Source organism: Myodes glareolus, chromosome 2 (assembly GCF_982192425.1).
Source record: "Myodes glareolus chromosome 2, mMyoGla1.1, whole genome shotgun sequence".
NCBI classification, from domain to species: Eukaryota; Metazoa; Chordata; class Mammalia; order Rodentia; family Cricetidae; genus Myodes; species Myodes glareolus.
Window position 1 is genome coordinate 25,196,978 of NC_142027.1, and position 27,956 is coordinate 25,224,933.

Consider the following 27,956-nt stretch of genomic DNA (forward strand, 5'->3'; position numbering starts at 1 on the left):
AGGAAACACAACTGACTTTTGGCTGAACAGTGATACTGAATATTTGAATAATATTTGATTTCCCTTATTTTGACTGCTAGCTGCACTTTTATAATTAATTATTCATTACAGTTAACATGCAGTAACTAGACTGGTGTATTTTGTTCGTACCATGTGATCTATTCACAAACCTCAACATTTTCTGAAAATTCATCATGTATTTGATGTATATTTGTTGATGGTTTCATATCATTATTAGGGCAACTAGTCAGTGCCCTCTAGATGTTAAAACCATCATACCCAGGATACCGGTTGTGAAAATTCCCAATTTTAGTGAAACAGGCTAAAGCATGCAGTTTCTTTGACCTTAAGTGGTTAAGTGTTCATTTTTTAAAAATATAAAGTAGAGAAGCTAACACTGCCTCTCTGAATTGAGGACCTGAGCTGAAGAACCTAAAGATCCCTGTATGTCAGTTTCTCTGCCCTAGGAGTCAGGATGGTAATCATTAGATGCCTGCTGGTTCCATTTCCATTCCCAAGTACACTCAAAATGCATTAATAATAGCAGTCGTTCTGAATGGACTCTACTCCTTGAACTTTTCAACCTTACAGTCTAGCAAAGTTTGCATTGCTTTACGTAAACTACTGTAAACCAAGAGAAGAAGACAATTGCTCCTTAATTTCTTTGGTAAGGTGAAAACTGCTTGAGATGTTTGGGAGGCGGCTGTGGTTCCTGATGATTTAAACACAGTTGCCCAATCATGTGTGTGATTGAAGGAATGTTGGATGCTGCAAGGCTACAGCTAATCCTAATCGCTTCTCCAGTCCGTTCTCCCAGTGGCTGCAACCAGGCTTTTCAGATCTGCTTTTCAGACTACAGTCTGGGGGTGTGGGAGGGAAGCAGATCTTGGGAAAACCTTCTGCCAGGGAGGAGCCCTGGGCTTCCTCGCTAGTACCACGGACAGCGGACAAACGCCTCGGTGAGAGGCGGAGGAAAGAGCCTCGCCTCACAGGTGGGAGGAGGGAGAGCAGTGACTGACAGGCGGGGAGGGGAGCAGAGCAAACGAAGGAGTGCTCTGGGAAGGGAGTGGAAAAACAAAAATCTGGGCTCATTCCGAGCATCAGGTCCTGGGGGTGTTCAGCTGCACTGCGCTCCTCATTCAGGCGGACGCTGCCTGAGTTTCCCGGCAGATTGTCAGTCCGTGTGGGAGCAAACTGCCGTCTAGATCAGACTCCAGGTGAGTTAAGTCCGAGGTTTGCTTAAGGGTCTTGAACTAAGGGTCTGCACCTGGTGAGGTTGTACAGCTGTCTTCTATTTGCCAAAGTCAAGGACGGACTTGGTCTTGGCAATGGTAACATAAGCTGAGGCTGAGGGATGGGAGGTGGGAGGTTTTGATCTCCCAGCAGAAATTGGATGAAATTTAGCTGAAGTGACTAAGTGAGATTGAGAAAACGTCCTCAGTGGTAGGCATTAAGTGTGTGTGTGTGAGAGAGAGAGGGGGGGGGGGGAGGGAGAGAGAGAGAGAGAGAGGGGAGAGAGAGAGAGAGAGAGAGAGAGGGAGAGAAAGAGAGAGAGAGAGAGAGAGAGAGAGAGAGAGAGAGAGAGAGAGAGAGAGAGTTGTGTTAGAAAAATTATAACAGAAAGAAATAAATTTATAACAGAAGAAATTGTGGGCACCCACTCTGTACATCTATTCCCTTGTTTCATTCTCACTTCTTCAAGTCAAGTCACAGGACTGGAAGGTGTGGAAGAGGTACTTGGATATAAGAAGCAACAAGGAAACGTGGCTCTCTGAGTCCAGGAATGTGCTCACTTAGCCTTTGAGTACCCTGGGATTTTTGTTGTTTTTTTTTTTTTTCTCTGTATTTTCTTAGAGCTCAGTAAAGGGAACTTCAGGCTCCCATGCAGGCTTCACATGTGATAGCAGTTTAGTGTAAAAGCCATATTGATTCACTTCATCTCCTGTGTTCTGAAATTGGTACCTTCCGGGGAGAGGGGTGTTCAAAAACACAACTTTGAAGCAGATGACTTACAGGGATTGTGGAAAGCCTATGACGATGAGAAAAGTGGTGAGCTGGTAGGAAAAGGAAGACAGTTTATCATCCCGGGGAGAAAGGATTGATGGGCTATTCGAGAATCTCCAGTATAGGCAATACTCCTGGATACCATCAGTATAATGTTATTTTATATTTTCTTTACTTTGTCCTTAATGTGTGTGTGTGTTTGTGTGTGTGTATGTAGCAGAACATGCTTATTTATTAAAAAACAGAATTCTCTAAGTATTTAAAAGTTAACTTGGTTTAGACAGTGTGTGACTCAGTTATAATCGCTAAGAATCACAGTGGACACAGAAGGGGTTGTAGTTTGGTTATTGTTTTTTAATGGACCTTACGGTTTCTGTTAAGTAGCCTGGACTTATATTTCCGAATTTAGTCCTTACTGGGTACCCTTTGGTGAATATTTGCCAGTAGAATTAGTGGATGTTGCATTTGTCCAGTGGGCTACAGAAATTTTTAGTAGCAATGAGGTATACATGTTTTTCCCTTATCCAGGTTTGAAGGTGAGATATAAAGTATCTTCCTTGTATTTAATAAACTTTCTCTTGTGGAAAGGGTCAGTCGGTGCTTATTAGCATTTCTTGGCTTCTCCCAGTGATACAGGTGAATCCAGAGCTTTGTAATATGTCAGAGTCACACTGCTTTGCCCCCTTTTTCTACATCCACTGTATTGTGGACTGAAGCTGTATTTCAGCTAGAGTATTCTATTTTAAAAATCTTGATTCTTCAATTTCTTGTGGAAGTTTTGTAAGAGAGAAATCCTGGCTTGATTTTGTAGGAGAGGACTGGGCAATGGAGGAATGAACTCTTTTAGTTCTCAGTGTCTGTCACATTATAATGTAGAAATTTACTCAACTTCAATTTTAGACCTTTTCTCAAATTTGCATCCAATTTTTGTTCAGACTGCTACAAGAAGAATAGATATATATTTGGTACATGGTGAAAATTTTCAAATATTCTTGGTATTTTAATTTTTGGAAATGGAGAGTTTTTTTTTTAACACAGGCATACAGAGGCATTTTTTAAAGTCTCATTTTCCACCATCAAGTTGCTCCTAAGTCCATAAATGTCAATATAGGTCTTCCTTAAAAATGTAGATTGAAAGGAGATTTCAAAATTTATTCAGAATATTCACTGGGTTAATGCTGTTTTATGATCCAGAAGGCAGCCCACATTGAGATGTGTTTAAACTACTCAAAGTGAACTTGAAATATACATGCAACTTTCTGCGGGAGCAAACTCCAGCCTTCAGAATGAGTTGTTCCGTAGATTCCTCAATATCACTGGAAGGAGATGCATATTTAATGTAGAGTTTATAATGAGAAAAGTATTTGGCACTAAATGATTTTAGGTTTTCAATTGTGACCATGTTTATAAAAATACATTGTGTGTACTTCGGTGCCTAATATGAACAGATTCAAAATAAACTCATTTTAACTATCAAGGGAAGAAAGTAAATCCCATATCATTGACTCCTCATTTTATTTGCTTAATTTTCATTAACTGGTAATAGTAACTCTCTCTCTCTCTCTCTCTCTCTCTCTCTCTCTCTCTCTCTCTCTCTCCCTTCCTCCCCCTCTCTCTCCCTCTCTTCTTCTCTCCCTCTCTCCCTCCCTTCTTCTCTTTTTGACAGTAAAGCCACATGTGGTGATTAAATACAAAGTATGCAATCTTTGCATCTGATTGTAGAATTTCATGCACACTCATGAGTAGGAATTCTCAAATGAGTCGGGGTAATTAGTTCTCTGGCTCTTGGCCATTTAACCTAATCCTTTAAGGACAACTTAAACATTTTTCTGGATCTTAAAATCTTCTCTTCTCTCAGATTTTGTAAAATATCTCAAATAGAGCATTTGGATGCTGTCATAATTTAACATTTCTAAGAGAAGGAATCCATATAAAAGGGCCTTATTTTTGTTCCTCTATGATTATTTCAGATAGATGATAACCGAGATTTGAAGAAAGAAGAGAATATAAAGAAATAATTTTATTTCTTAGGGTCTTTGTAATGTATACAGTAGAACTAAAAGATGAGAAATTAGAAATTCATAGAAATTCAAATTCTATGGAAATTATTTGGGGCAGTGAAGAATAATCTTTAAAGTTACCCCAAATAGAAACAAGTGAACCCCATAGTACATGCTTGCATGTGTATGTGTGTGTGTGTATGTGTCTGCATCTCCACCAATAGTGGTGTTGATTCACTATAGTATCTGAACAAGCATGGGTATAGGCTATTAAAGTTCTGTGGTCCCAAGACAATAATTGTAATCAGTACTCACCTCTCAAGCTGTTTGAGCTATTTGCATGGAAATGTGAGGCTGATATGTGGTCATTTCATGTCAAAGGGAGAACCCCAAACATTTGTGATAAAGTGGACTTTTTCTTTTGCTGCCATGTCTGTTAAATAATATTTTTGTGGAGATTTTGAATTTCTTACTTTCTCAACAGCGCCACTTTCATTTACAGATCATATTAGTATAGTAAGTCAGGCAGGACCCGGGATGACGGAGGATTATTAAACAGCCTTATGTTCTCATGTATAGGCCACTGTTCATTTGTGATTTTTTTCCTTGCCCCTTGCTGTGGTAGCACTGAAATCATAAAGAAGTATCACAGGGTATTTACTATATAAAAATGTGTAAATATGTGAAATGTAGTCTTGATTAACAATCATAGATTTCACTAAAGTAATTTCAGTGTTAAATACCTTTGTCTGTAAACACATTTTTTGTCACCTTTTAATAATAATTGGGCATAATAGGAGAATTTTAAGGTACTATAAAATTGACATTGACCAAGATTTTTATTCTTTTGATTGTGACTGATGCTAGTTATTGAAGCCAGGATCTTCCTTATATACAGCACTTAGATTGAAGATCTCAGAAAGAACAATTTAATTATTTTTAGCTTGCCGAAAATTATTTTTTGCTTTCATTGCTAAAAAAACAAGTAGAGTGACATGATAAATCGTGCCTTATTAAAACTCCAGAATTCACAATGAAAAAGACTATGCACTTAAACCTTTTTCTTTCTTTTTTTTTTGAGGGAAGAGTGTTAAGAATCAACAGTAGGTTGACAAAAGGTAAGTTAAGAAATGGGAACATTTTCACACTGAACAAAAATTTAGATAAGTTGGGGTGACAAAATGACTCACTAGAAAAAAGAATTTGCTCAGCAAGCCTGATGATCTGAGTTCAATTCCAGTATCCAATATTAGAAGGAGAAAAATGACATCACATACATGCACCTGAACATTCTCTCTCTCTCTCTCTCTCTCTCTCTCTCTCTCTCTCTCACACACACACACACACACACACACCATACCACACCACATGCACAATTATAAAGATATAACAAATATAAATCACAAAAAATTTTAAATGAAGTTTGTGTATCCAGCATCAAAGGCAGATTGTTTGTATATTAAAGTCATAAGTAAAATTATGCGCCCAAGGGGCTGAATACATACTTTTTAAAATTACTCCATACTTTTAGAGAGGTAGTCAGCATATTCCCATCTTCAAATTACACGTCAGTCTTTCATAATTCCCACCCATCTTCTGTAATCCTGGTGTTTTATGACGAAAATACTACAGAAAATTAGAATAAATATTTTGATATTTTCTATTACTATGTAGGACCAGGGAATCATAACTGGATGCAGGACAGTATCAACAGACAGTCAAACATGACACAGTGAGAGCATTCTCTTTCAATATTTGCTGTTAGTATTTTGACAGCAATTAAATGAGACTTCTCTTTTTCTATTTACAAGGGATTCTATTTGTGGTAGTATAATTCATGCCTGGACTTCATCCACCTAACATAAAAATTATGGAGACTGCAGCAATGATTAATTTGAACAAGTGGAAAAATTGGGAATATCTTAAAGTAATGCTATGAAAGTCTTTGTCTGTGCTGAATACAGAATCATAAAGCAACACTTAGTGGTCTTCTTGAAAAATATTTGAATCTCCTACGTCTTTTCTGGATTAATAGAACTTCATTTTAGATGTAACATTTCTGGCCAGCAAGTAGAAGGCTTACATGAAGATTCTGGCTCCATCAGATGTATAATGGTCAAAGGGCAGCTGAAATGGGATTACAGAGGACCAAACTTTTCAGTTCTGAATTATACATGTATGTGTCTTTTCATATTGACTAGACTGATGATAATTACAGAAATGTAGCTCACAGGGTAAATAAGTCAGATGAAATACCCTTCTGAAGGCAAGTCTTATTTCTGAGCTATCACTCCCTGTCGTCTGTCCTTGACTGATTTCTTAAGCTTCCTAGAACGTAATTTATTGCTTCTACTCATTCCAATGATGTATTGGTTTTACACTGTTGCTGAGATAAGTTGCCACAGACTCAAATTCATTGTTTTCAGTTTTAAAAATGAAAATTTTAAAGTCATACTCGCTAGGCAAAGGTTGTTTTTCTATTTTCAAGGATGTTTATTTACGTGTGTGTGTGTGTGTGTGTGTGTGTGTGTGTGTGTGTGTGTGTGTGATGCATGTGAAAGTATATGTGGAGGCCAGAGGAATGTGCCATAATCCCTTGAAGATGGAATTACAGGAGGTTGTAGAGGTTATACATGCTCTTGTCTACAATTCTTATTCTTGGGTGCATAAAGGAGCTTCAGGAAGCTGTTCCCGTCTACACTTTCCATCATGTTTCAGGAGTGCTAGGATTAATGATGCAAGCTACCACATTTGGATTTATACTTGTGTGACAGATGTAAATCTGGCTTTAGGCTGGGGGGCCAAGTGCTTTTTACCACTTGAGCTTCCTCCCTGGCCCACTTTATATTTTTCATTTAACAGTTCTTGTGATTATGTTAGATCACCTGAAAAATCTAGTAGAGTTACTGCAACTCAAGGTCCTAAATTCAATCACATCTGTAAATTCCATTTAATGACATAAAGCAAAATAATTCCAGCATTTGAAGATTAGAATTAAGACATCTGTGGGGACATTTGTTTAATCTCCCACTGATTCTACTGATATTCTTTAACCTGAAGCCCCCAAACTGATTGATTCCGAACAATAAGTTTTAGATCTTTGTGAATGTACTAATATTTTAAGTTCCCTTGTAACAATTAATGCTTACAAATTAAATATGCAAAACTTTATTAAATAAATACTTAATTTTTACAATCAAACAACCAAATTAAGAATTTGTCTCATTGTCTATCTATCAATGTTAGCATCTAAATTATTTAGATTTATATCTACCAGGCATCTTATTGTTCTTATATATAAAGTTTTACTCTTCATATGCTATATCCTGTATTGAAACCTTCAAAAATTGGTTATTCTTTTAAAGTTTGTAGAACACATATTTTAAGGAATTTCTGAAGTTCAGCCATAATAATTGGTTCACTTCACACATTAACACTGTGAATATATTATCTCATGAACTATATAGAGAGTTTGTAAATTAAATTTAATGATAATCATGTCATCTTTCATATATTTCTATTTCCTAAAGAGGACCATTGTGTAAGATAGACACATTTTTTTTTCTCCTGTGCCATTGTTCCCAAAAAGAACTTGAAATGCCCTGTTCAAATTAATTGAATGCAAATGAATTCATGCTTCCTTGCAAGTTTGTCCTTCATTTTCCTTAAAATTATGTTGTAAATGGATGTGACATGCTTTATGGTTGTTGTGCACGGAGCATCGTTCTTCCTAAAAGCTTTGTCATTTGTCAAAAAGAAACCATTCAGAGTAAAGTAAATTATCTTATCTGACCACAGTGGTACCACTGACCTTCAGACAATAAATTCTGCAAGCAGTACAACAGATGAATCATATTTGAAATTGTGAAAGTTCCATAGAAAACCCATGTTCTGAGACAAGGCAGTTATAACAATGTCAACAAAACATCTGCGTTTTTATCTTTTAACTTTAATAGTACTTTGACATGTAGATTGACCACATTGCTGTTCCTTTCTTTCTAGAAACTCCAATATAGTATTCCAAAATTTTAAGCTATCTTAATTTATTTTCCTCTTTTAGTGACACAGAAATATTTTGAAAATCAAACCAAAGATAAAGGGAATTTGGTATAGCATAAAGTTGATCACAATCATTTTCGATGAGACAAAACGCCTTAGCATATACATAATCACAAGGATATAGGTGTTGAGTGAAGTGATTGGAATATATGATCTTGGTGATGGTTAAGTAACTTCTACTGAGAAAGGGAAGATTACTGTGTACTTTTAACTCCCAGACCCAGAGTTACAGAAACTGTAGTTTTGAGGAAGTTATTCCTCCAGCCATGCTATACTGAAGAAGGAACACTTCAACTGAGTTTTCAGCAATCACAAGTTAGAAGGATGGTGGTAGTCTGCCTGTACACATGGCCCTCTTTCACAGGCCAACTGTTACTCTCACCACCCACTTCACTCCAAACATATGACATTCCTTGAGCTGCGGAAGTGAGTGTGTGTGGACGTGTCTCCAAGTGGGTATGAATGCTGGGTCGCTTCCTCTTGTTGCTCATGCCGCCAACTGTCTCTCACTTCCATCCATAGCCCTACATTTGAGGATAGTCTGTGAAGCAAGCAATATTGTTATTAATCTAATTTTTTCTCCAGTAAATTACAAAACCTATTAGATGTTATCATTTTAAAGTTTATGGAAGGAAGTAGAGACTTTATGAAGGACAAAGTGAAGCATATTTTCAATCAACCAGAAACCTACTTTCTTAAAATTGCAAGAATTCTAAAAAGAATAGCAGAGATACGGGAAATGTTATCGAGGTAAATTACTATAGGATAGTTCGTCAGCACACTCCAGAGAAGTTTTGTAACCACATAGAGAAATTAATGAGACCTCATGATTGGAATGAAGCACTATTTAATACAGAATGATTTATTTTATAAGCTAATCCAAAAGATTCTATCTAGAATGGAATTATGTCTTAAGCATTGTAAATTCTAAATTTAGAATGTGAGTGTAAACATTTTAGAATGGTTATGGAACTCATATATGCAGGGATTTCTGATCTGCATTCTGATTAGATGCATTGCTAGTGGGTTCACTTTCGCATAGCACTTAGGTGGGATTTGGTATATGTGCCATATATATTGGGATATGAGAGCATACATGGCTCAAAAGAAGAAAATAGCACTGCAGAACACTCATGTGCTATTACTTGAAGATACTTATTTTGAGATTTCTTGCATTTTTATTTTTTTAAATACAAGACAATTTAACACACGTCAGCAACAAAGAATGAAAATGAGCAATTGTTTTGATCTGGCCATTTCATCATTCACATTCTGCATCTTTTATTATAATTCTGGTTGTCTATTGTTCTTTCCATCGCAGTGCATCTAAACTCTTCACATTTTATAAACAGCCTGACATTCATGTACATGGCTGTTGTGGGACAATGGTCTACCTGTCACTTCTATTATTTTAAATAAAAGGCTGATTGGTCAGTAGCCAGGAAGGAAGTATAGGCAGGGTGACAAGAATGCTGGGAGGAGGGACGAGCAATCTGCAGTCGTGACCCAGCCACAAAAGAAGCAAGATGTGACTGCCTCGCCGAATGAGGTACCGAGTCACGTGGCTAACATAGATAAGAAAAATGGGCTAATATAAGTTATAAGAATTAATAAGAGAAGTCTGAGCTACTAGGTCAATCAGTTTATAACTAATGTAGACCTCTGTGTGATTTCTTTGGGACTTAATCAGGCAGAACAGAAACCTCAGACAACATATGGCTACTTGCTAAATAATGTTTTATCTTTAATATGGAAGTGGCAATCAAAATGATTTAGTATTATAATAGTACCATTGCAACTCATAATACCTAGAAGTTAGATAGATGTTTCTGGGTTCTTACAATCAAATGGGATGTTTTGTAACAAAATAATGATACAAATATTTAGTTCACACCATCTCAGAGATCAAGATAGATCAGCTCACGTATCTATTTAAAGATTTGCATAAATATTTTTAAGGGATATTAGTATACTACTTATAAACTTAAATCATAACGTAGCTTCTATACCCTCCTTTCTAGGGGAAGTAGAGAAGAAGTAGAGTTGTCCTTCATAACAGAATTTTTTACACATTCTCATACCACATGTGACCTCAGTAGGTACTAAATATTATGATGAAGGTTATTGTTGACTTACCAAATAATAACAGATTTGGAACACAAGTTATTTCTATGTTGATCATATCATTGAGATAATCAGCTCAGTTAATTGAGATAATAATGTATTATTTTTATCTATGAATTCCATAGTAGATAAGCCATTGGCAAATCTTATTTACAGTGTAAGGGTGATAAGAATGTTTCTAATGGCCACAAAGACAGGCAGGAATAGTGAAACAGTTTACTGACTGAAAGAAACTCCCCTCTTTTCATTTATTCCTTGAGCTTTTCATACAATATAGTTTTATCATATTCTTTCCCATTCCCCAACATCCCAGACCCTTTCACATTTTATTTTTTGCTTTCTCTGTTATTTTTCTCCAGAAGGCGAGGGAGAAAGAGAGACTGAGAATGCATAGTTATGTGGATATAAAAGTGGAAAAATATTGGAGTAATTGAGGGAGAGAAAACTATCAAAATATATTGTATAAAAATTAAATAAAAGCAACCCATTATATTAAAGCATATAAAGGAATTCACTTGGTTTAAAAAAAGGAAAATAAAAAATTCCACTAAAAATCAGAGTCTGACTTGTGTTGGGCAGCTACTCCTGAACATGGGGCCTGTCCTCAAGTAGTATCCTGTAGATCCAGTGTCATCCTGCTGATGAAAACTGACTTTCCCTCCCCAAAACTGTCTTCTGTGTCTTCTGTGGAAGGCTTCTCGGCTAGGGGTACACTTTTCCCTCGTTCCTGCTGGGATTTAGGTTTGACTTGAGCTTGTGCAGGGCATTTGCATGCTTTCACAGGCTCTCTGAGTTCATATGTGTTGTGCATCTACCCTGCTTTGTGTGGGAAATCTTTGAGTCCTCAATCATCTTTTGCTCTTACAATTCATTTCATCCCTTCTTTACCTGGATCCTTCAGTCGTGACAGGAGGGGATATATATATATATATATATATATATATATATATATATATATATATATAATATTCTCATATTATTCTCATATTCTCATATTATATATGAGAATGAATATAGAGAGAGGCTAGGAAATTAAAAAAAAATATAGTCCATGACAGGGGTGGGGGGATCACTTTAAGGAAGAAGAGTGTGGAGCTTAATATTTGAACACAGTAATATGAAAGCAGAAGAGGAAGCAATGAAAGAGAAGGATATAAGTTGATATGAGAGGCAAGGAGGTAAGGGGAAAAGGGGTAGAAAAAGGGGAGAATCTCAGTATAGAAGAATATTCCATAAGAAAACCTGCTACTTGGTAAGCTAATTGAAAAATAACAATAAAATTGAAGCATAAACAAAAACTTTAGTAGAAACTCTTTAAAACAAGAAAAAAGTACATTGGCAGGAACCATTAATACTTAAACATAATAATCATGCACTTAAATTTCTATTCTTAAGCAAAATGCAAGACCAACACAGAATACTACTGATGTGAGGTATTCATATTTAAAATGCTGTTTATTCAGCTATGAATAAATACTCAGGCCTAGAAAGCCAGCAGCTTTCTCTGACTGTAGTGGTTTTCTCTGAAACTTAATTATTAAGTCATTTTTTTTGATTCTGTATATAACTTTTTAAATAACCAATGACCATCATTTTTAAAGGACAGGACACCTACATTGTGGGGTAAACAAGTTTATGAGTTTTTTTATTTATTTCTAAAATATTAATAAATAGGAATTTAATGGCATATAATATTTTAAATGTATGTCTATGATATTGTCTTTTTTCTTTATTAATTTTCATATGCCCTATGTATATTGAAGTCGCTGAACAACATTCTCCTGTGAAAATACTTTTCTACTATAAACAGTACATGCAGCCCTTTTCTGAAATTTTATGCTATACTTGATTTAGGTGTCTTAGCAGAAAGTTTGGCTTCTGTGTACTTTCTGTTCAGAAATTAAGTGGTTAAGATACTTTTATGAAAAGAGAATCTTTTGATGTACCTTTTTTTATTGGAAAGAACTTTTATTTCCTTAAGTGTTTTGTTGCTTGAGCGTAATGAATATCCGGCCGTGCGAGCTAGGAGAACAGATGCTTATTCTGATATATGAGTTGAACTTGCTTCCCTCAGCATGCATAGGAATGAAATGCATCTGGCTCTAGTACATAAAAGTCAATTGTGCTCCCAAATGTGCTTCTGTACATTACTTAGATCTTTTTTTTTAGGGGTAGACAGACTGTCATTTGCTCCAAGGGGTGCTTTGCTTAATTGTGAAATTCAAGTGAGACTTGGAGTCGAAAGATACTAAATTCCCAACTTCAAACAGAGCCTGAGCAGGTGAAGTTACCAGTGTATAAGTAGCAAGGTTTTGAGTCCTGCAGAGAAAAAAAAATTGCATGGGGGAAAATAACTTGGACCATGGAGCAAAAGTCTATTAGAAAACAGCATAGTGGGCATGAGGGAGTTACAAATGCCATCCAGGGCAGGGGAGAAGAATTGGGGAGACTGAGGGAAAGTAATGAAGTGAAGCTGAGCGTTAAAACATTCTCTAGAAATAGTGACAGGGATCAAGATGCGTGCTAAGCACTGAAGAACCTGCAACCAGGCTTTCAGCAAGGAATTTGGTACATGGGGTCCATTGGGAGGGTGTGATACACAGAAACAAGGAAACCAAGAATAGGAAGCCTATTTTCCTTTGCATCATCCAGATAGTCTTTAAACATGCAGTTTCTTTAAAGACTGTGTATTTAATGTTATGCATTCACAAACATAAAAGATAGAAATTTCTTAGAATTTACCATAATTTTATTTAATAATCTGAACTCTTATCCTGACAAATTAGTTTTAGGTAGAAATCCTAATGAGGTGAATCATTTCCAGTGCCAAACACAGTCTCTATCACCCTTACATATTTCTCTCATTTATTTAGAGTGTGGTGGAAGTGTGACTCTCAAAAGATGTTCCATCCCAGCCCTAAAACCTGTGGATCTGCAATGATAAACAAACAGCATAAGGGGTTTAAGATGCAGTGAAGTTCAATTTCCTAAAGGCAGAATCATCTTGGTCATGGTAATGTGGTCATAGGGGACCTACTACTGTCTAAATAGAGGTACCAAGAGATGCTAAGGAAGCAGAGGGTGAAGAATGTTCTCCACAGAGAAAGGCAGGGGTTCAAAGGGTACTGTCTGGAGACTGCCAAGTCAAGGCATAGAAGTTTCAGACCCAATGACAACTTGATTTTAGACTAATAAGACCCACTTTGGATGTCCTATCTCCATTAAAAATAAAACTATTGCTTTAAGCCACAGTTCATACAAAGTTTCTGGAAGAAAGTAATACAACACATTTCTTACTTTTCTTTTCCTGCAAGGTATTAAAATTAAGTTTGCTGTTCTGGAAACTTTTGTCAATTTATTTTTTCTAAACATCTTTTTTTTTCTCTTAGAGAAATGAGAACTGGGGAGTAATTAACTGTTTTATTTTATGAGAGATAATTATGCAAATAGGTTGAGCATTAGCAGAAATTGTCTTTGGGGAGGTTAATAAAAACTTTAAATGTCTCTTTTGACTCCATGGGGCTTGTGTGATGGAAGAATAATTATGTAGATGCCTTATAATCTTCCTGGAAATGGAAAGACACAGCTAGACTTCCTTTGAGAATATCATGTTTTGGCATTATTCAACCAAAAGTCCCAATGATAACTGGGGTTCTAAGAGCACCTTGGGTTATTTCAACTGAAATCTAGGATATGTGTATTTAAAATTTTTAGTTATTTATTTACTCACTGATTAATAATAGATATGGGGATTGAAGCTAAAGCTTGTTCATGCTAGGCAAGCCTTTTACCACCGAGATAGTAACAATGCTAGTACAAGAGAGACATTTCCCACTTTCCATACCCATTCTCTTTATATCTGATATCAACCACTCACACTTATCATATGGTGCTCAGTAATGCACAGTGAGCTGGGATCAGATGGAGCAGGATGCTATGGTAGTAGATAAACTTTAAAGGACTACAGTTCAAACACTGCTGCTATTCAATAATTTCAAGTCACAGAATTAAAAGCAAACGTTTGAAAGCTTCAGTTTACTTATGATTACTAACTGTCAAAACTAAATGAATAATGTCTTTTTTAAACTAAAAATAGTTCCATTTGATCCAATATCAACCTGAAAATTATATTTAGGAACCTGAAAAAAGTTATACTTATGAACATGCATATACATACATACATATATGTAATAACAGTTAATGGAAAGAAGGGGCTATGAAATTGGGAGGGTGGTTAAGGGTATATGGGAGTGCTTGGGGAGAAAAGGGAAGAGAGAAAGGTAATGTATATATATACATACATATATACACACATATGTGTGTGTGTGTACTTTGAGATAACATATATACAAGTTGTATATATAATTTTTAAGATTACAAATATGAACAATACATATAATGCCAAGATATTAACAGAAAAATTCTCACATTCTTTTCATCACTTCTTTTCTAGGTCATTTACACTGATATTCTTATTTGTATAATTATCAACTTCATAAAGATTCTCTGAAGGTTCTAGGGTCTGTTCTGTTATTGGAAGTATTCACCATCACCTTCGTACCCTGGACTGTTTTCTCTCCACTCATCAGGTCCCAACTGCTAATTCCTGCAACTGCTTTAAATAAAACCATTCTGAGGCTTACTATTAATTACATACCCTTTGGCCTTTTAGCTCAAGCTTCTTGTTAACTAACTCCTACATCTTAAATTAACCCATTTCTATTATTTTAGATTTTACCACAAGGCTTGTGGTTTGTTATCTCTTGCTTCTTGGGTGGCTACATGGCATCTGCCTGATTCAGCCTTCTTTCCTTCTCTAGCTTTGCTGGATTTCTTGCCTTGCTATATTCTGCCCTGCCATAGGCCAAAGCTGTTTCTTTATTAACCAATGGTAATAAAACACACTCACAGAGGGCAATCCCGCATCACTGTTATTTCCTTAAAATCCAACAGTGCTCTTCCTCCTTCTGTTTCCATTTTGAAAGCCTCGGGTGCCGCAGTTCTTCTTGAGCATATATTTGAAAATATTCTGAGCTTTTTTTCTCTGCTATTATTAAAACAATTTAGTTCTTTTTCCTATCCCTCTATTCATCTTTCACCTTTTAAATCTTGATGTTCCCATGAGTCCATTATTTTCATATTTTTCTGTATAGGTACTGTCTCTAAGTAGTTCATAGTATATAGTTGCTAAATTGGACCCAGCCTGTCGTCTGATAGTACTAGATTTGCATCAAACCAGGAGGTGAATATTACAGACAGATCATGGCTCAGTGCTAAGGATATCAGTCAAAAATACCACCACCCATCAGGACAACTAAACCACAAGATTTTGTATCATTTTTATTTCTTGGCTTTACGTGTTTAAATACATAATTGAATATATGTATCAAATATTATGGTTGCAAAAGCATATGATCTCTTTACTTATTTGGATCGCAAATGTCTGCAATCAAGTCAGGATTTCCTATTGCTTGTTTAGTCTTTTTTTCTAACTTTATCATTATCTCCTTTAGTTAACAGTTTAATGGTTGTATGCTGTTTTCTTCTTTTTTCCTTCCTCCCTTGCTCTCTTCCTCTCTCCTTCCTCTCCCTACCCACTTCTTCTCTTATTTAATACAGCCAAACACAGCTTCCCAACCCTCCGCTCCTCCCAGTCTCTCCCTATCACACATCCCCTCTCTCCCAGATCCACTATTCCTGCCTTTCCCTTTAGAAAAAAAAATCAGGCTTCCCAGGGATATAAACTGAATACATCACAACAAGATCCAATAAGACTAGGCACAAAACCCTCATTTCAAGGCTGGGAGAGGCAACCCAGTAGGAGGAAAATTATCTCAAGACCAGACAAAAGAGTCAAAGACACCCCTATTCCCATTGTTAGTAATCTAACAAAACAGCAAGCTAACAACTATAACAAATACAGTGGACCTAGCTTAGCCCTTTACATGCTCAGTGACTGCTTCTTAGTCTCTGTGAGCCCCTATGAGCCCTCCTTAATTGATACTGTGAGTCATGTTCTCCTGGTGTTCTCAACCCTTCTGACTCCTGAAATTCTTCCTCACCCCTCTTCCTACGACTTCCCTAAGATCTGAGGGGAGGAACCTGATGGAGATCTCCAATTTGGATTCTCTCTCTGACTAATGTTTGACTGTGGCTCTCAGGATCTGCTCCCATTAGCTGCTATACAAAGCCTCTCTGATGACAATTGGGCTAGGCATGAATCTCTAACTATAGCAGAATATCATTAGGAATAATTTTATTGATTTTTTAAAATTTATATTTTGGCTAGTCATGTTTAGTTCTACTCTAGGTCTCTCATCTGGCCCTGACTCCTGGTCATCCATGCAGTCTCATCGAGAGACAAGGGCTCTCTTAAGGTTTGGGCAACAAATTAAGCTGGTCATTGGTTGATCACTCCCACAAGTAATGAACCACCATTGCCTGAGCATGTCAAAGGTTTTTATGGATGGATTGGTGTTCCACTACCACCACTGGAAGCCTTGCCTGGTTACAGAAGATCTCTGGTTCAAGCTCTGTGTCCTCCATTACTCAGAGTCTTCATTAAGACTCCTGAATTCTCTCTAATTCTAGTCAACCACCTACTGTAATTCTCAATTCTCTATACTACTACTCAAAGTCAAAGGGAACTCTCATAACCTCTTAACAGTTCACAATTCTCCTCAATATATCTTAATAAAAATGATACACCAGGGAAGGTGATCTGAGCAAAACTAAACTTTGGCTTCTCTTGGGAATCAGAATGGGTGAACATTATTTTTTGTTATGAACATCATTTTTATGTTATGTTCAGAGATTCCACAGTATTTTGAAAGAAATGTTACTTTACTTCTTTTCAAAGATATGAGGCATCCATAGTCTCCAAAACTTTAGTGTGGTTTCTGTGAAATTTATAGATTTGTGTCTTAGTCATACTCATTTAAGATCTCAAAGATACGGAACTTGAGTACGTCAGGTTGTATTTCACTGAAAGCCTTTCATTAAGACAAGGCCATTTCTGTGGGTTCTACTTAAGTCTGACTTTTAAGTACCTACAATTTTAAATAAATTTTTCCTAACTTCAGAATGGAAAACAAACTACCTAATGGACTCATTATAAGATGTAATTCAAGACTTTCTCCTGGAGGTTGATTTCGTATGTCTTCCACGATCAACAAGATTAGTTTCCTTTTTTTCAGATGCATTGAATTACTCAGCATTGAACTACATGTTTAAAACAGAAATAAATAATACCACATTTAATAATGCTTAGTGTTAATTTATTCATTCATTTATCTATTATCAAGGTTTTGAGATGAGACCTCATACCACAGTATGTCTCCATACTCATAGCCAAGGATGGGCTTGAGTTCCTGATACTTTTCTCTCCATCTCCAAGTATCAGGATATCAGACATGAGCTATTATGCCAGACTCTGAATGCTTGGTTCTTAATGGTGAAAACTACACATGATTTGTCATATTTCATTGAACTAATGTTGGAGAGCAATTTTAGTACTTTGGAGCTTGGGTTGATCTTTGCTTTTACTAGTTCAATATAGAAACTGGGTCAGCAAGATGACTCAATAGATAAGACTCACTTTGCATCAAGTCTAATGATTTGGGTGCTATTTCATAATTTACAGGATTAAAAGAACAAAACTGCTTTCACAGGTTTTTTCAGATCTCCATATGTGTAGTATGGCATGCGTATATGCATAGCCCCTATATTTACATGCACACAGACACAAGAAACATAAATAATGTTTTAATTATAACATTGATTAAACCTTTACTAAAAAAGATTTAGCTTGTTATTTATTTATTTTATTGCTGTTCTCTTTCCAGATAGGATTTCCCTGTGCAGTCCTGGTTGTCCTTGGACTTGCTTTGTAAACCTGACTGATCTTAAACTTAAATATCTAGCTGCCTCTGCCTCCAAAGTGCAAGGATAAAGGCATGCACCACCACATCCTGCCAAAGTAAGGTTTAAAATAACTTTTTAAAAATTATTTTTACAAAATAAGTTTGTAAAAATAATTTAAATAAGGTCACCCTTCAAAAGTGCTATTGTTGCCAAGATTCTTTGAAAGGCTGCTGGCTTCCACTGACATTTCAAGATAAATAAATAAATAAATAAAGTTTACTTTGTTGAAAAACACAAAAAGTCACTTCAAATACTTCAAGAACACATACAGTTTTGAAGCAATGTCATATTTCATTGAATCTGGCCATCACTATAAAAATTAGTTATAGGATTTAGTGACATAAATTGTGTTGATAATAATTTATTAATTTCAAAGGGTCCTCTCAGAAATAAAGGCGTGTATGTAAGGACAATGTTACAGTGAAGTTTCACGATCTAAGCTATTACTCAATGTAAGATCATGTGAGATCTTCGAATAAGAATGTACTTTTTTAAAATTTATTTATTTATTTATTTATAAAAATTTCCACATCCTCCCCTCCTCCCCATACCCTCCCATTTCCCCAACTCCCTCTCCTCCTCCCCCCAACTCCCTCTCCTCCTCCCTCTCCAGTCTATTGATAGAAAATTAAATCAGTCTTAGCAGCAGGAACTCAAGAATGATAATAGGTTCTGCACATGTTTCTGGGTTACACTGTGACCCTATAACTTGTTGAGAAGAGGAACTGAAGACCTATCAGCAATGGCCACTTCCTCATCTTACTTGATTCTTTGAACTTTGGTTTTAAAGAGCCATTTGGAGAGGCTGTGTGATTATAGGTCAGCTGATCAGAAAGACCATCAATCCGGAAGCTCACCACAAAGTCCTTCTGTCGCTGGAGACACACTTTGGTGAACAGGCCTGGTGCCAAGAGGAAGCTTTCCGAGGATCCATAAAGAGAAAAGCTCCCAAAGCTGCTGCTGAAGAAGGGGGCTGGAGGCTGGCTGGAGCCATCCTGTCTACAGGACTATAAAGCAATAAAGCAGCAAACTTGAAAGTATTACCTATTTTTGTAGAAATCATTACGTATCCAGGTGGTTATAAACTTTTAATTGGAGTAAAAGGAAGAATTTGGCAGGTCTATGTGAGGATTAAGCAGTTGGTGGTGGACAGAAGATCTAAAAGGTACCTGCAAACAGAACCCAGAGCTTTTTTGGCATTGAGGTATTTCTAATGGCAGGAAACTTCCACATACTTTCAAGATAGGTGGCATTCCCCTATAATCAGATTGAGGACTACCTTAGTTGTCATCAGAGAACCTTCATCCAACAACTGGTGGAAACAGATACAGAGATCTACAGTGAAGTTGAGACAAATTCCAAGAAATTTGTACACCAGCCCAAGAAAGGGAGGAGCGATAATATGAACAAAGGGGTCAAGACCATGATGGTGATACCCACAGAAACAACTGACCTGAGTTAATGAAAGCTCAATGACTCTGGACTTGTAGTGGGGGAACCACTATAGTTTGGTCTGCAAAAGAAGAAATTAGACCCAGTGCATATAGGGGACAGTAGTGAGCCTTGGACAGTCTGTGAGGCCACTGGCAGTGGGAGCAGGATTTATCCCTGGTGCTTGAACTGATGTCTAGGAGCACATTCTCTTTAGAGGGATACTTTGCTCAGCCTAGATATAGGGGGAGGGGCTTTGGTGAAGTGTCAGATTTTGTTGACTCCCCATGGGAAGCCTTACCCATTCTGAGGTGTGCATGGGGAGTAGGGGGGAAGGGTGGAGTGGAAAGATGGGAGGGAGTAGGGTTGGAGATAGCTGTGTAAAATGTGACAAGACTGTGTTTAAAAATTCTTTTTTTTTTAAAAAAAGGACGGGTGTTCTACAGCTACCTAATTCAGTGCTGTTCTATCTGCTGGCTGCTCCAGATGTGAAAGATCCTTCACCAGGTGCCATGATTGCTTGCTCCATCAGATAGAGCAATATGCTGGAGATGATATGAGGATGACCAATTATTCAGCCTCTCTTAAAAACCTTTTGTAAACCAAAGTCCAAGGAATTAAATGAGATCAGGAAGTGCCCATTGCTTACTGGTTTTAGTTCCTCTTCTCAGCATATTATAGGGACACAAGAACAATGTAGCAGAACCTATTACAGTTCTTGAGCTCCCATTATTAACATTGATTTTTTTTGCAAATGGTGTATTCTCATTAGAAGACTTCATGTAATGTTACATTGAGGAATAACTTAGCTTAGATCCTGAAATGTCACTTAACATTGCCCTAAAGTTTGAGGATGGCCTATGATTCCATCCCATAGAATTACTTGCTTAGTAATAAAAGCACAACCAAGCTAACTTTCATTGCATGTGACAAAATACAATTTATAATTCTTTGCTATTGTGTATTTTCTTTTTAATGAAAAGACCAAGATGAACACTGTTACATCAAAGTGTGATTGTTGTCATCGTCAGTGAAAGACCTAGCGAGCTCTGCCTATATACTCCCTGCAGCCCATCATCTTTGTTGGCAGGGGACTACACTGGGTACCACTGTATATGCATTAAGAGTTATTCAACTGTTTAAAAAGTAATAGATGTGAGTAAAAGATTTTCTGTACTTCATTTTTATTTTCAAATGTGAAAAATAACTGTTTACAAAAGATTAGAGTAATTGATGACTCTTTCTTGTGGTGAGTGGTAAATGTTTTCTGGGTCATTTAGAATACTGCTTTCTAAGACAAGATCTCCTGGTAAATTGGGAGCATGGGGACCTTGGGAGAAAGATGAAAAGAGGGGAGAGGTGGGGAGGGGAGCACAGAAAAATATAGAGCTCAATAAAAATCAATAAAATTAAAAAAATAACAAAAGAATACTTCTTTCTGGATTTTTGTTTTGGTTTCACAAAAATAAGGAACAAATGCCCTGACTTTCTTTTGCATGAGGAAGGTTGTTAATGTCAATGTTACAAGGAAGGTTAATGGGTTTCAAATTTAGAGATGTCAGGGACAATGTATAGACAATGCATTATTATAACTCGGCATTTAGGAAGAATTGCTCTCCACACACATCATTTCAGGAAGGAAGGCTTCATTACTGTCTTTGTTATGAAAAGATGCTGAAAGCCATCTGTTCGTTAACATTTTTACTAAAATATATAGTGTAGATGGTGTTTTGCATGCCGGTCTTTCCTGTAAATATCTGTAATGCCTTTCAAGTAGGGCAATATTAAATTGTAAAATCATACCTGTTAAAAGACTGCTATGTCTAAATTTTCAGAAGTTAGGAAAATAATATAGATAGTAAATTTGCCTAAAATGTTCACTGTGGAACTACTATATAAAGTGAATTTATGGAACTAATTTTTATGGGCAATTAAGACATCAAGTAAGAATTTTTAAATGTGTGTGCTAAAATAGTTACCTAGAGAGTAAATGCAAACAAGTATTTAAAACTCACTATAAAATAAGCAGACATTCATATATTGCATACCTCTTTTTTTTCTTTTATCAGGAATTAAAAGATTTCTCCTTTAAGTATCAACAGGCTCCTTTAGGGAGCTGAGGATACATATACATATCAAGCAGCTTATAATCTTAAAAGATTCTCAAAGCTCCTTCACAAGTCTAAGAATGGCCAAACTATCCCAGACGAAGTTTTCGTACATGTCATGGAGGAAACTGCAGGAATGCCTCTCCCATGAGGCATCACCACCTGCAGTCGACTCGCTAGTATGACAGCTGTCATTCAGTCACTCACACTTTGAAAAGTAAACCCAATAACTCATTGGCTTGTCAGCCTGCACATAAGCAGAACTGGCTATTTGATCTGATGTCAGTGTCCCATCTGGAGTAAAAAGATATCTGTTCACATATCCCTAGGAAATGTCACCCCCCCCAAATCAACCAGTATAATTAATGTTTATCATGATTGCCCTGCTTTGCTCTTGCCTCTTAAACATATTACCATTTGCTTTAAAAAAAACAAAAAGTATTATTTTCTTTTTCTTCAATGTGAAATCATCATTGCTAGTAAGTGTTTTGGGAGATTATTCAAGAATTTCCCTGAAAAACCACAATTCACTTTGGAAATAGCTGGTGATTTTAAAAATTAATGTGCGAATCTGGTTGCTTAGACTTTAGTAATTTGAAATTTGAAGGTATCCATTTGGTGTCAGATAACTATGGATTGATATCCTGGAGAGCCTTTTCTTTGTCTCAGCATCAGTTTTTAGAGGAGTATTGGAGTACAATTGGACGACAGAGAACTAAGTCCCAGGCTAGTGAGCAGCTGAGCGGAGTGCAGACACTGATGTTACAAGTACTGTTCAGAAGGTTTGGAGAATTGTGTGATATTTTTCCAAGTCTCAGCCTTCTCAGTTGGGAAATGGTACCTTCTGTGAAAAGTTAAAGACACGGGAATGTAAGACATTAGTCCATCAAAATAATGTAAAGCTTAGTAAATTCGAAGTTTTTATTATTCTTAACACAGACATTGTTTTCAGTGTTGGGCTTTAACACATCAGTTTAGAAATGTCATTACCAGGCTATCAGTCCTTTTGCTCATTCAAGGTGAGGACATTGTGACATGGCTTGTACATCTTCCTGAAGCTCTGGCATCGTGAGTCTAATATGAGTAGAGAATTGAGTAAACACTCACCCTTCATGATGAACGAAAAAGAGAGAAGGAAAGCCTCAGGAAAGTTGTGATAGTAGTTTGAACAGGTTTTTTTTTTTTTTAAAGAAACTACTTTCACTTTCCGTGACTACATGTTTTATCAATTAATCAAATAACAATTTGAGATTTTCATTATCTAGTTGTTGCTGCCAAAATCCTTAAGAAGATTAATCTCGAGGATGGGTGATTGTTTTGTCCTACTTTCCATGATTTTTGTTCACCACTAAAGAACACAGCTCACTTTGTGGCAGCCACGAGGAATGAAGGGTGGCAGAGTAGAGAAGTTTCGAGGGACCAAATAAATCCATCAAAGGCATGTTTTCAGGGATCTACTTTATCTAACAAGGTTCTACCATCTAATACCCTCTTCAAAAATTCACCAACAGATATACTCATTGATGAAGTTAGAGCCCCCGTAGCCCCTTCACCTCTCCATTATTCCACTGTCTAGTGACTCCACCGGGAATGAAGGGATAATTTATGAATAAAACTTTTCCAAGTTTAGTCTCTGGTTTTAAATTCTTTGGAACAGATATTTAATCTCATGATTCCTCTTGGTTGTGAAAAGTTTGTCAGGCTAATCATACTGCTGTATGTTTAACTGGCATTCAGTATGGGGTTTGAATCCTTTTTGCATGTTTACATTATCAGCAATGTCAGTTCAGGCTACTTAAAATTTACTTCAGGCATTGTGCATTATTCAGATGATTATTCATTCATCAGCATAGAAAACAGCTTGCAAATGAAAACCCAAATATAATATTTCAAACTAAATCAATTGATGTATATTACTTAATATGTGCCCGATGTATTATGTGTTTGAATTAAAAGTGCAGGATTTTCTAATGTTGATAATTTTATTCTACATTATAACTACATGTATAAGTTTTCTTTTGTGGACCATGAGTTTCTGTTTCAATAAAGTTATAATGTAAAGGAAATGTCACTTAAAGCAAAACCTGAAAAGAGTGTGGAAGATCCTTTTGATGAACTTATATGACTTCTTGAAACTCAGTTCTTATATATTATAGAGATAACATTATGGTTTTGGAGCATCAACTTCCCTAAATAACAAATTAGAAATATTGTTACTGGACAATTTTCCACTTGATTGAACTCCAATGGGTGTTTGAGTCCACTTTTCAAGCATTTGTTGGCTTAATTGTGTATATTACACAATGATGCAGAAACATTCTGAGGATTATTTAGAAAATGTGTTTTAAGATGATAGACTTTTATATTAATCACCACTATGAGACTCCCAAAGGAAGGCATGTTTCAAAAGTCTGCCCTTGTAAGCAGTGTAATTTGTAAATGGGATTTGAGTGCTAATATATTTCCTTAAGAATGTAATTTATTGGCTTTTCATCCACCTTCAACTTTCCATGCAGAGTTTAAAATGCAATGGCCAGAAGGCAAGGGAGTGTCATTGGAAGGATGTGGACGTGGACTCCAGGACTCCTAGTGTTGCTGATCCTTGGGAGCCAGCAGGGGAATGGGCAAGGTCAAGGTAGGGGCAAGCATGCTCTGAGTCTCTGAAAGCAGAGTGTGATTACTATTTATGTTGAAAATATATAGGATTTTGGCCTGATGTTTTAGACCAGTGGTTCTCAATCTGTGGGTCAAGATGCCTTCGGGGCTCACATATCAGATATTTACATGATGATACATAATAGTATCAAAATTACAGTTATGAAGTGGGAGCAAAGTTATTTTATGGTGGGGGGCACTACAACACGAGGGACTGTATTACAGGGTTGCAGTGTTAGGAAGATTGAGAGCCACTGTTTTAGACAGTTTATTATATCCTTTCCTAAGATTTGTCAAATCGACGCATAATGCTTCTGAATGGTTAAACTGTATGACAATTGGATGTAAGCTTTTCTATCAAATGTGTACCTACCTTTCTAAAAGGATTTTTGTTTCGGTGCAGTAATTAATGGCTATCTGTGTGTGTGGATGCAGCAATAATGGTGGTGTATGCGAGTTTTGATGCAGCGGGTTATGGCTGTGTGCGGCTTTGGGAGCATTTACAATAGCACAGCATCGTTCAAGCTTTGAGACCTTTGAAGAGATCGTTTGAGTATTTCTTTAGTGAGTCGCATGTTATGCGATTTTAAATCTTCAAAACATAGTAAAGGACACAGAAATAACTGCACATACAATATTTGAATGTCTCTTCCTGTCCTTCAAGTGTGGTTTGGGGTGAACTAATGATGAAGCTGAGAAGCAGAGTTGTACCATCTGGAAATTTGCTTTGGAGATTAGAAAGCGGCCATGGATTTTGTTAATAGGGTTTTCCATGGACGGCGCTGCAGGTCGTGCTTCTGTCTGCATGCTGTGATCAGTAATGTGTGAGTTTGGAGTGGTTTGTTACTTAAATGCAGATTGAAATTCAGTATTTCATATTGTCTAAAGAATTCCTCTTAAAAAGCCAGGTGGGTGGGTCACATCTGCGATCCTTGAACTTGCAAAACAAAATTAGAAAGTTTGCTTTGAGTTTGAGACCAGTGTACTACCTAGTGAGTTTCATGACAGCTAAGGTTGCTTAGATTGACCCTGCATCAAATCAAGAAACCAAAACACCTGGCTCTCCTGGAATGATTCCCCCTGGAGAATTAGGCATAGTTTCTGTTTGTGTCAGGCTTTGAGAAGAAATATCTAAACAGGAAGAGTATAGACAAGTTATATTATTTCTGATGAAAGTTGTGTGGTACTATTGTATACTTATGATGGAAATGAACTTCTAAGTCTCTCAGTTTCTAAGTATGTGCATTTAAGTAGGCTTATTAATTTTTTGAAAAGTCTTCAAAAAGAACATCGTCTGCTATATGTAATTTTATTCAATGAATTTTTAAACGCAATATTAAAATGTTCATTAAAATTTTTTATTTTGTGATTAACTATACATGAATATATACATGCAGATTAATTTTTAAAATTAAATGAGTGGTTTGGTTTGCGAACCTTCTGTCATGACATTATGGATTTACATTAGCATCTAGTTAAGTTAACATTTTCTTTTTCTTTTATGGTAATAGGTAATACTGAAAACCATATTAACACAGGACAGATATATAAGTGTTTTTACTAAGAGTCAAATATGAATATGTCATCAGCATCAGTGTCATGTTTCTTCAGTCTAAGAGAATGGTATAGTCTTCCTCAAATGCGTTTATTCAATAGAAAGAGGTCAATTAACAGCTTTTCTGCAACAGTGAACCAATAGTAGAGTAAGAACTGGATGGGTTGCCAGGGTCCTTCTTGCCATGGTTGGGAATACCACTTGTCCTGGGTAGGAAGTGAAGTGATTTGTAGGATATTTGAGATACTTGAGAAAAAAGAAGTACCTTCTTCTTTATGCAAGCTCTTTATTTCTTTCTCTTTCTTTGCTCCTGAAGGTAAAATCCTGGATAGATCCTCTCAGAAAACATTCATCCTACTCCAAAATGCCTATCTTCACTGCCTTTGCAATGTTCATCATAGTGACTTAATTGCTCAAACTTTTGTATTCTTTTAATACATATGTTATTCCTTGAGCAGAAAGTGGGGAAAGAAAGAAATGGGATTGCAGATCTTCTTTCCTTTGATGTTCACCATTGTTTATGAAACACGTGCCCTGAAATCAATTCAAAGCTTAGCTTTAGAGAAGCTTCCAATAAAAATGCTAGTTAAGTGATCGTCTTCTTTATAAAAGAATAAATTAAAATAGGCAATGATTTAAAAGGAGAATGACAATAGAAAAGACAATGGAATGCTTTAATATCATAGTTGAGACTGTTTGGCTTCCTCTAGCAACTACATTGGATGACACAGATTTGTTAGGCATAATAAGCCAAGTATTTAGATCAATAAGTTCCATTAAATATTAAATATTACTTTCTAACTTCTGGATGTGTAATTAAGCAGAATCACAATGTAAAATATTTAAAATTGAACTTTAAATTACTTTGCATCTTTTAAAATAAAAGTATTATTGCTCTAAACTTACAGTAAATATCTAGAGGTTTCTTTTTTCCATATTAAATTTGGGCTACCACTTACAGCAATCTTGCCTAGGAAAACAGAGCCTGAATTCTAAATGAGAATGTTGGCCCCAAATCCCCTAACCACAGCAGGGCTGAAATAAAATGAAAGGGAATGACAGTGGGTTAAAAATAGTCCGATGTTCCATGTTGATATTTTTCTATTGTCCAGGAAGATATCCTTATAATGGCATCCATTAGCTTTTAGGTAGAATAGCACTCCCTGATTTGGGCTATGATCATATGTAGGCTGCTTGTAAGGATTCACATTGAAAACTATTTGCTATAGTAAAGTGAAGCCAATCATTAAATTAAGAAAAAATGGAAATTCTGTGAGTCTTAAAAGAAAATATAGATTACAAGACAAACAAACCAACAAGTAAGATAAATACACAGATTCATTTTTCCTTTGAAGGAAGTGTTAGAAAATAATTTTATAATTTCTAAGCACTATTAAACACTGGCTTTTTTATGTATAATCTTCAAAATGCAGAACTGGCATGCTGTAAGTATAGATGGTATGAACAGGGCAACAAACAAAACCGGAAAGTACCTGGGAGAAGAGCAGAGAGAAAGGCAGGGAGAGCACAGAGTCCAGTCTCTTGAGAAACATGGAGAACACGGACAGCTGTGCTTTGAGGTAAAAAATTACTTTCGACCTCAGCAAACCCAATTTTTCCCACTCATATGTTCAACAAACACTATATTTATTAAGGGGATAAAAAATGGAACAATTAAATCACTATGATGAACATTTCAAGGGCAGTAAAGATAGCATTTTGGGGTAGGATGAATGTTTTCTGAAAGTACCTTCCAGGATTTTACATTTAATGGCAAAGAAAATCGACTGTTAATAAATATGTTCCAATATGTCCACCCTAGAATCCTTGTGTGATAATTTTGTTTTCTTATATAGAACGAATATGTCATTTTTCTAGTCTATAACAAGAATACTAAGAAGAATGGAAACTGCATAAATCTATTCTAGAATGTGAATTTTCCAGTTTTCAAATAAGTATTGGGTTAGTATTTGTCAAAACTGATACTGCATTTAAATATAGTGATAAATTTAACAAGTTATAAATATGCAGGGAAATCTAAGCTGTTTGGTTTCCATAATGACTGTGCTTAAATTCTTAATACCAGCCCTAGTGCTA

At 36.2% G+C, this 27,956-nt stretch overlaps 1 protein-coding gene across 1 annotated transcript in view; it reads left to right on the forward strand.

Moving 5' to 3' along the window:
* The first annotated feature begins 1,049 nt into the window (after nt 1–1,049).
* The window catches only part of Robo2 (roundabout guidance receptor 2), a 1,551,815-nt gene continuing 1,524,908 nt past the window's right edge, over nt 1,050–27,956 (forward strand). Inside the window, exons 1-2 of the mRNA XM_048422498.3 lie at nt 1,050–1,217; nt 24,166–24,284. Coding sequence (XP_048278455.1) covers nt 24,179–24,284 — 106 coding nt within the window. The 5' untranslated portion in view covers nt 1,050–1,217; nt 24,166–24,178. The remainder of the gene's footprint in view (nt 1,218–24,165; nt 24,285–27,956) is intronic.